At 48.3% G+C, this 9,849-nt stretch overlaps 1 protein-coding gene and 1 long non-coding RNA gene across 4 annotated transcripts; one reads left to right on the forward strand and one right to left on the reverse strand.

The window, feature by feature from the left end:
* Window positions 1–2,979: 2,979 nt before the first annotated feature.
* Window positions 2,980–9,004, forward strand: LOC143270086 (uncharacterized). 2 transcript variants are annotated; one of them, XR_013047010.1, is made up of 3 exons: window positions 2,980–3,091; window positions 6,123–7,544; window positions 7,740–9,004. It is a non-coding gene; the product is annotated as an uncharacterized LOC143270086 (long non-coding RNA). The 2 variants fall into 2 exon arrangements; XR_013047009.1 differs by having other exon boundaries at window positions 6,123–9,004.
* LOC107402891 (glucokinase regulatory protein-like) lies at window positions 4,985–7,079 on the reverse strand. Of its 2 annotated transcripts, XM_042267308.2 has the most exons (5): window positions 6,950–7,079; window positions 6,551–6,627; window positions 6,116–6,212; window positions 5,436–5,533; window positions 4,985–5,348 (listed from the first exon to the last, which is right to left on the reverse strand). In XM_042267308.2, exons 1-5 carry the CDS (start codon window positions 6,984–6,986, stop codon window positions 5,205–5,207), a joined length of 453 nt encoding a protein of 150 aa, XP_042123242.2. In that variant the 5' UTR covers window positions 6,987–7,079; the 3' UTR covers window positions 4,985–5,204. The 2 variants fall into 2 exon arrangements, with proteins under 2 accessions (XP_042123242.2, XP_015864300.3); XM_016008814.3 differs by having other exon boundaries at window positions 4,985–5,533.
* Window positions 9,005–9,849: the final 845 nt, after the last annotated feature.

A 9,849-nucleotide genomic window follows, 5' to 3' on the forward strand; every position in this document is an offset into this window, starting at 1 on the left:
CCAGCTGTCTTCTGACCTCTGCATGTGACTTGGCATGTGTACACTGCTGGATGGCAGAGAAGTTGGCTACAGGGTTGCGGCTAAAGCTTCTGGCACGTGGGCAACCATGTGTTGTCCAGTCCCAAGTGAGAAGCCACCCACTGGCAGCTGAGCTGTAGGAGCCAGAAGAAAAGCATCAGGAAGAGGTAGAAATGCCCCAGCAGTGGCCTCTGGCACCTTTACTGACAAGGCCAGACAGTGGCGCCAGATGACAGAGGACCATTGTTGTCTGGTGCTCAGCTCCAGCCCTGGGGAGCAGAGGAGGGACCAGGAATGCTAACTTGCCTCCGGTATTCATCCTCTGTGTCCTCACAGTTCAAAACACGGAAGAAGAGTTTTCCTGGATCTGCTTCATGTACTCATGCAGTGTAATAGGAAAAAGAGCCGTGACTAGAATGGCCAGTGATTAGGGTGGCCGTGTGGTCAGACTGTCGGTGACAGTCACAATTCATGCTCGCTCGTCGTTCACTCTCAGAACGGTCCCCTTTTGGAGAATGTTAATGTGGTCACACTAGCTGGGTGTATCAGCTTCTGTCAACCCCCTCTCCCACTGATAGGAGCCAGGAACTTTGTAACTACCCAAAACAACAACAACAAAATACAAGAAATCTTTGTGACGTCAAGAATGAACTCCCAGTGTTCTGCAGAAAGAAGCATCCTGTGCTCTCAGCATCCTGAGCAGTTTTTCTCCTTGTAGCTTCTGTTGCTTTGTGTGGAAAAGAAACGACATTGCTGAAAAGCTAAGGAGAAAGCAGTATGCGCCAAAAGGGATGAATTGTTTAAAACTGTGCACCTCGGGGGCTGGAGAGGTGGCTCAGCAGTTAAGAGCACTGGCTGCTCTTCCAGAGGTCCCGAGTTCAATTCCCAGCACCCACATGGTGGCTCACAACCATCTGCAATGAGATATGTTGCCCTCTTCTGGCATGCAAGTATACATGGGGGACGACCACTGAATATATAATAAATAAATCTTTAAAAATAAATAAATAAAACTGTGCATCTCTCTGAAAGAACTACTTTAATAAGTAAAGATAAAGGTCCTAAGTGACATGATGGTGCAGTGTCACAGTACTGCCTTGAAAAGGTTGTATTTTCCTTTTAATGACGTATGAAATAGTAGTGCATTTATAATACAGCAGATCTTAGATCTATTTGTTCCCAAGTATGGGCGTGTCTACAGGACAGCACCAGATGGAATCTGTTGGGTCAGTGCCTGTGTGTATTTAAAACTTGGGTAGACAAGCTTAAGAGATGGCTCAGTGGTTATGAGCACTGGCTGTTCTACCAGAGGACCCGGGTTTGATTCCCAGCACCCACGTGGTAGCTCATGAACATCTGTAACTCCAGCTCCAGAGAATCTGATGCCTTCTTCTGGCCTCTGAAGGCCACACAAGTGTTATACAGACACACATGCAGGCAAAATACCCATTCAAATAAAATAATTTAATAACAAAACAAAACCAGAACTGTCTAGTCCATTTTCCCACACTCCCAACACCACCGGGTGTTACCAATCTCTCAATTTTTTTTTTTAATCATCCAATCAGCTCTCACCATTTCTTTATTTTGGCTTAATATACAGAAAAGGACCCTGTCTTAGTCAGGGTTTCTATTGCTGCGAAGAGACACCATGACCATAGCAACACTTACAAAGGAAAACATTTAATTGGGACTGGCTTGCAGTTCAGAGGTTTAGTCCATTATTGCCATGGTGGGAAGCATGGTGGCACATGGGCAGACATGCAGCTGGAAAGATAGCTGAGAGTTCTATATCTGGATCAACAGGCAGCAGGGAGAGAGAGAGAGGGAGGGAGGGAGGGAGGGAGGGAGGGAGGAACTTTTTAATTGCTCCTATCCTCCCAGCATTCTTTCGAAGTCGTCTCCAGCTCTAATAATGCCAGGCACACAGAAGATGATCAGTAAATATTTGCTGAATAAATGAAAGAACGAATGAAAGAGAGAACGGAATCAAATCAGATCATGAATGGGAAAGAGACGTAAAAGGCTGACACAGTCTCCAAGAGATTGTTAAATCAATTATCATCTCCACCACTCATTCTCCTCTCCTCTTAGCCCCCTCCTGCATCCGGAGATGGAACGCCTCCTCCCAACTTGGCTAATTTCATGCCGGGAAGGCGGGGCTCTCTCAGGTGCCCGAATCCCTGGCACCTGCGCCTGTCCAGGTACCCTGGTCAGTTCATCAACTAGGGCAGGGAGGATGAAGGGATAGGGGCCCAGCAGGCCGCCTGGGAGGGTCGTGGGAGGAGCTCCGAGAGAACAGGGCTGGGTGGGGTGGGGGAGGATGACCACGGCGAACCCCAGTGGGGCGGGGCGGGCCCGAGCGTCCCAGCTGGGCTGCAGCGGAGCGCGCCGGGCCAGCTCTCTACAGAAGGCGGCGGCGGCAGGCTGGTTGGCCCGGATGATCACATCCCGCTGCAGGGGGCCAGTTTTGGTCACCGCTCTGTCCTCTGCACCGGGGACGCAGGCCCGCTGCCAGGCCTCCCCAGCAAAGCCCCCTGCTCAGGGACAGAGGTCGTGCGGCCCTTGGGAACGCTGCCCCCCGCCCCGCAGACCCGCTGGGGTAGGACCAGCGCCACTTCGGCGATGGGCCGCCCCTGGGCACCGAACAGCCCCTGAGGCCTGACAGACCACGAGGACTGCGAGGGTGGGGCTGGGGTGGGCACCAGGGTTATGCGGAGGCGGGAAATGGGCTGTGGGCAGCCTGGGAGAGCTGCTGCATCCCACTTGCGTTCTGGGCAGCTCCTGACGCCCTCAACTCGTGCTCCCTCCAGGCCCCTCGGCAAACTCGTGGAAACCTTGGCTTCTTTGATGCCCCTTTCCCCATATCTGAGTCCCACGGTCCTCCTGCTGGTCAGCTGTGACCTGGGCTTTGTGCGAGCAGATGAGTGAAGAAGACGCTCGCAGTGGGGGTCCGTCAGAGACCTCCCTCTCCTGTGAATGTGATGCTACTCACCTCAGAGCCAACTCAGCCACTGTGTCCTGGGACGTCCCAGAAGGCAACATTCTCATTGGCTGCATCATTTCCCAGCAAGTAGAATCACCCTGTTTCCCCAACCCGTGCCCTTGGATCTCTGAACATCCCTCCAGTCACCTCCACACTACTCCTTGGGATGTTACGAGGTCCCGAGTTAAGCCTGATGGTCAGGGACTGGGGCTAGGTTGCTCTCCTTTCTCTTTATCTCTTTGCGGGGACAGAACAGCCCTGGGCAGCGTGTGATCAGGGAGGTGAACACCACCACCAGGGCCTGTGCTCTTCCAGGCCTGGCTGAATATCGTGACTACAGGGTGCAGGTCAGGAGCATTGGTCAGTGATTGGTGTGATTTTGTTTGTTTGTTGAGACAGGGTTTCATGTAACTAAGAGTGGCCTCAAACTTCTTATGTAGCTGGGGATGGCCTTGAACTCTTCCTGATTCTGCTTCTGCCCCCGAAGTGCTAGGGTTACAGGCGTGTGCCACTCTGCCTGGCACAGTGTGAAGTATAAGATGGCTTCGCTTATCTTTCAGATGAGCTAGGAAAAAGAAATGGATGAAGTAAATGTGGCAAAGGATGGGTGAGTAGAGCAAAATGTTTCAAATTAAGAATGAAGACCAGGGGCTGTGAGATGACTCAGTGGTTAAGAGCACGCACTGCTCTCCCAGAGGACCCAGGTTCAATTCCCAGCACTCACATGGCAACTGTTTGTAACTCCAAGATCTGACACCCTCACACAGACATACATGCAGGCAAAACACCAATGCACATAAAATAAAAACAAATTATTTTTTAAAACGTGAAGACCATTACACTATCAAAAATATTCCTACAACCAAAGATCAACAAGTCTGTGCTGGTTTATGTCAACTTGACACACACTAGAGTCACCCAGGAAGATGAGACCTCAAATGAGGAATTGCCTCCATCAGACTGGCCCATGGGCATGTCTATATGGCATTTTCCTGGTTGATGACTGATGGGGGAGGGCCCAGCCCACTCTGGTGAGTGGTGCCACCCCTGGGCAAGTGGTTGTGGGCTGTATGGGAAAGCAGGCTGAGGGCTGGTGAGGTTGCCCAGTGGGTAGAGGTGCCTGCTGACAACCTAAGTTCAATCTCCTGGAAACACAAGGTAGAAGAAGAGAAGCCAACTCCCTCCCTCTGTCTCTTGTCTCTGTCTCTCTCTCTCACACGCACACATACACATACACACACTCACAATACTCATACACACACACACATACACATACACACACTCACAATACTCATACACACATACACACACACACACACACACACACACACACACACACACACACACAAATAGTGAAATATAATAGAAAATTTAAGAAGAAAGAAAACTGAGCAAGCCATGGAGGATAAGCCAGGAAGCAGTTTTCCCCCATGGTCCCGCCTCTGCTCCTGCTTCCTGTTTGAGCTCCTGCCCCGACTCCCCGAAATGATAGACTGTCAAGTGTAACTTGGAAAAGTCTTAATCTTCCCAAGTTGCTTCTGGTCAGTGTTTTATCATAGCAGCAAAAAGCAAAGTATGATAAAGTCCCAATGGAAACCTTTTCTTCAGACAATTCCATATGGAGAGAAGAAGTGAAAGATTGAAAACCACAAGGGAAAAAAACTAATAGATCTGAATACAGACAAACTGTAAATAAAATGTCACTACATTAGAAGCAGAAATAGCTGGGCATAGTGGTGCACACCTTTAATCCCAGGACTCAGGAGGAAGAGGCAGGCGGATCTCTGTGAGTTCGAGGCCAGTCTGGATTACAGAGTGAGTTCCTGGACAGCTAGGGCTACACAAAGAAACCCTGTCTTGAAAAAACAAAAAAGAAAGGAGAAAGAAAACAGAAATAAGGGGCTGGAGAGATGGCGAAACTGAACACACGTGCCTTAGGAGATTGCTATAAGAACTGAGATAATATATATGAAATATCCATTACGGTATAAAGGGTTATATTTATATTAAGCATCACGACTGTAAGTGTCATAGAGGGCCAAGACAATATAAAGTTAATCAGAGAAGGCGTCTTCAAAACCAGGCAATGTCGGAAGAGAACGTGACCATGGGAAACTTACCCAAGAAGTAGGGATATGGCACAGGAACGCCATTTAGAACAAAAGACAAAGGGAGTGGATTTCCCACTAAGGAGAGACAGTTATGTAAGAGCTCTGGGTTCAGTGAGGCTGTGTGCTGGCTCTGTCCGGTCAAGTCTGGAAGCTTCCAGAAGGAAGTAGTTTCTTTGATTATGAAGCGGCCACGTGATGCTGATGATGGAGGGAAAGAGACTCTTTAGAGGGGCCTGAGGAGGAAGAGATAAACGGGTGGTGTGCTCCAGAAGGCCTGGCTGGACCACTCCCAGATCTTCTCCCCATTGCTGGACACTCACTGGCCAGGACTGTCCCACGGTGCTGTGCGCCAGGGCCTGGATGTTCACGGTCTTCTCTCTCACCTGCTCCACCAACGCCTGGACCTCTGTGAGGTTATCTGCATGGGACAGGAGGCACCCGAGTTAAAAGGCTGGGCTATGAAGCTGTTCTTCCTGCCACCCTGGGGACCTGCCGGGACGCTCACTCTGTCCCTCTGTGTTGGGTACTTTTGTGTCAACCTGACCCAAGCCAGAATCATGTGGGAAAAGGGAACTTCTGTTGAGAAAATGTCCCCACCAGATTGCCCTGTGGGAAAGCCTGTGGCCCATTTTCTTGATTGGTTATTGATGGGCCCAGCTCCCTATGGACGGTGCTACCCCTGGGCTGGTGGTCCTGAGTGCCATAAGAAAGCAGACTGGGCAAGTTATGAGGGGCAAGACAGTAAGTAGCGTTCATCCATGGCTTCTGCTCTGGTTCCCGCCCTGAAGTCCCTCAGTAATAGACTTATAAACTGTAAGGTTAAAAAAAGAAAGAAAAAAAAAACACCCTTCCTTACCCAAGTTGCTTTTGGTCATGGTGTTTCATCACAACCATAGAATCCCTGAGACATCCTCCTCTGACAGGCACCCTGAGACTCAAAACGGCAGCTCCTCTGAACCACCGCTGCTTCCAACCCCACGATTCCCATCTTCTCTCTCACCATCCAGGGTAAAAATGAAGACCACAGTGTCAATTTCCATGAGGGATGGCAAGATGGAAGTCAGGAAGTCATCCTGGGAGAAGGTGAACTGGGGACCCTGGGAGAGAAGAAGACAGGCGAGTTCCTCCCAGCAGGACACTCAAGAGCACAGACTTGACTGAGGGGACCTTAGGGGACATCTAATGCAGCCCTTCTGACTTCACTTGGAAAAAAAAGTCAGTGTTCAAAATGGTAGCATTTTACCAAGGTGAACTAAAGCCAAGTGTTGGAGGGTCAATCCAGAGCCTTCCGTACTCACTGCTTTGAGGCTCCGTGACCTCTGACCTACATTGACTGTTTATCCCCTCATCCTCCCTCACCCCCAGGCTCCACTCCCCCACTGCCCTCTGAACACCAATGAGTCCCAAAACTTCCCAAGGCCTGTCCTCTTCCAACCTGGTTGGTGAGCTCTGCCTTCTGGTTAAACATGCCATTGTGATCACCAATGAGAAAGCCACGGACGTCTTGAAAATCTGGGACATTTAAGATCAGAGAGAAAAGAATGGCGGGCTTTGGAAGATAGGACTAAGGCTCTGCTGTAGGGGCTGTCATGGGGTCGGAAAGTGGGACGCGGGGTGAGCGGTAATCTGGGGGGGAAGCTATAGTCAAAGCACTGAGGGGGGAGCCGAGAGGTCAAGGGCGAGGTGGAATTTGGTGCTTCAAATGGAAAAAGCATTTGACTGAAATGCCTCTTTATGGAGGGCACTGGAGAACCTCGGGGGTTTGCAGAAAAACGCTTTGATAGCCGACCAATTGGCTGGGATACTTTGAAAGAGCATCAGGACTAGGGCCTACCAGCACCAAAGGTGTGGATGCACTCCACTCCATCCATGATGGCAGTGATGCCGAGGGTCTGCCAGCCAACTAGATACACTTGGCCTTTCTTCTCCAGGCTGAGAGTGAGTCAGAGGCCAGGACACACATGATCACCATGAACAACCCAAGAGGAAACACCCGAGGCCTTCCAGCACGTGGACCCATCACTCTTGTTAACCCATCCCGCAGACCGTGCCCTGCTCTCAAGATGTCCTCTATGAACACACAGCCACACACCCGGTGCTGACTTGTTTCATCAGGGTGGCAATTTGGGAATTCTGACTGTAGGTCACCTGATGAGCCCACTCAAATGTCCTCAGGATTTCCAGAAGGCATCTGGAAGAAAATTCACTAGCTCCCAAAGAGGGCCTGGTGTCCCCCCAAAACACCACTAGGCACAAGGCGACCCTCCAGGTAGGACATCTGCCACTTAAGCGGCATGTACACACAACTCCAAAACAACCTGATGTTTATGCAATTTGAGCAGCACTGACAGATTTCCCACTGCTGGACAGGAGCGATGGATAGGAAGGAAGGCTGGAATGAAACTGGTCATGTTGGACTGGAATTTAAGGTATCGTGTCTTATGATCACATAATCCTGTGTTTGCACAATAGTAGTAGTAGTTTGAGATGTCCCTCATCTTCTCAGGCATTTGAATACTTGGTTTCTTTGGTGATTCCATAGGCTTAGGAGGTATGGCCTTATTGGAAGAAGGATGTCACTGGGGGTGGGCTTCAAGGTTTCAAAAGTCATGCGTCATTTCCAGGGGCTCTGTTTACTGCTTGGGGTTTGAGATGTGAGCTCCCAGCTGATCCTGATGCCACGCCTCCCTGATCCACGATGCCATGATAGTGATGGACTCTTAGCCCTCTGGAACTAAGCCCAAAAGAAACGACTTCTTCTCTAAGTTACCTTAGTCATGGTGTTATATTACTGCAACAGAAAACAAACTGATAATCTCAACCTCTCTCTCTCTTTCTCCCCCCTCCCTGTGTGTATATGATTAAATATGGGCTTTATGTGGGCCCATGAACACCTACATATATACAGCATAGCTCTGCACTGGCAGGACCCAGAGGCAATGAAAGCCAAGTAGGAATGAATTCACTTAGCACCCGTATCTTCTACCATATAGTCTAAATATATTCTCTTGACAGGAACCAGCATATCTTATAAAAATGGTTAATTTCAGGAGTGGGGCATGGAAAATACAAGCTAATCTTTCAGTATCCTAGGGTGTTATTATTATTATTATTATTTAAAAAGTATGGGTTGGAGAGATGGCTCAGAAGTTAAGAGCTCTGGCTGCTTTTCCAGAGGAATGGGGTTCAGTTCCCAGCACCTATGATTTACAACCATTTGTAACTCAAATCCTAGGGGATCTGATGTCTTCTGGCCTCTGCAGATACCAGGCATGCATGTGATGCGTGTATATACATGTAGACAAACACTCACACACATAAATAAGTTTTTGTTTCGTTGTTTTGTGTTATTCAATACAGGGTTTCTCTGTGTAGCCCTGGCTGTCCTGGAACTCACTCTGTAGACCAGGCTGGCCTCGAACTCAGAGATCCACCTGACTCTGCCTCCAGAGCACTGGGGTTAAAGGCATGTACCACCATACCCAGTAATAAATATGTTTTCTAAAAGTAAAGAAGTGTTTAGGAACATCAAAAGACTCAGGAGTCTACTTGACATACCTCTGATACTCCAATCTGGGGTCAATTGGAGCAGAAAGCTAAATACTACTAGTGATGAATTAGAACTTATAGTGTAAACTAAGTATCTAATAGAGCGAGTCTCTATGCAGAGCTAAAGACTCCACATTTGCCGAGTCAACCAACTGCAACTCATGAAGACTGTGTATGGGGCTGGTGGGATGGATGAGGAAAGGCACTTTCCTGATGACCTAAGTTTAATCCATGGGATTCACGTGATAGAAGGGAAGAACAGACCCTTCTTCAAGTTGTCCTCTGACACCCATATGCACCCCTCCCCATAAATACAATAGAATTTTAAAAAATATATAAAGACCGTGTGTGTGTGTGTGTGTGTGTGTGTGTGTGTTAATGTAATTTTCAGATACTATTCTTGTCACTAACTAATACAGTATAACAATTACTTTGTCTGTCTTTCCAGCACAGGGTCTCATGGAGTAGCCAAGGCTGGTCTTTAACATGCATGCTCTCCCCCTTGGTCTCCCCAGTGCTCTGTCCACCACCACATGGTTCAGTAACACTTGTAAAACATTTACTTTGTATCAGCTAGTTAATCTAGAAACAATTTAAAGTAGACAGGAGGTGTGCACAGATTCTAGGCAAATACCATACCATTTGGCATAAGGTGTTTGAGCATCCATAAGATGTTTGATCGTCCATAGAACATCATTTGTGAGGTTTTGTACAACTAATTCCTCATGAATCATGAGGGAAGGCTTTGCTGACAGTGATACATTTTTTTCTCACGGTACAGTTTCAATGAATGACTACAAAAGCTATGAAATAAGTGAAAGTGGGTCATTAAGTAGCACCACAGTTACACTTACTGCAGGAAAGGTTCATCAATGAATGCTGACCAAAGTGGGTAGAGTATAAGACGGAGACCTGTAGCAGAAATCTTAAAAGTACTTATTAATAAAAATCAAACCTGAGGCCAGTTATTGGGGTCAATGCTGGTAGATCAGAGAGACAGAACAAGCCACAGCTATCTCACCTCGTCAGTTCCTCAGCTGGTCTTGTTTCCTCAGACTGGAGGCCTCTGAGTCCTCATCCAGAATGAATCTCAGCTGAACTGTGTTGCTCCAAAGTCTGAATGCTTAACCAGCCAAAATCTTAACCAGCCAAAAGCCTCTAGTTTCTGGTCCTCACGCCTTATAT

This window comes from Peromyscus maniculatus, chromosome 22 (assembly GCF_049852395.1).
Source record: "Peromyscus maniculatus bairdii isolate BWxNUB_F1_BW_parent chromosome 22, HU_Pman_BW_mat_3.1, whole genome shotgun sequence".
NCBI classification, from domain to species: Eukaryota; Metazoa; Chordata; class Mammalia; order Rodentia; family Cricetidae; genus Peromyscus; species Peromyscus maniculatus.

Excerpts from the sequence above, each read along its gene's own strand:
- LOC107402891 (XM_016008814.3), bottom strand. The coding sequence starts at position 6,986 with ATGGATGGAGTGGAGTGCATCCACACCTTTGGTGCTG. Across the intron at positions 6,628-6,949 it reads CATCCACACCTTTGGTGCTG|ATTTTCAAGACGTCCGTGGC; the intron begins GTAGGCCCTAGT and ends TAAATGTCCCAG. Across the intron at positions 6,213-6,550 it reads AGGCAGAGCTCACCAACCAG|GGTCCCCAGTTCACCTTCTC; the intron begins GTTGGAAGAGGA and ends CTTCTCTCCCAG.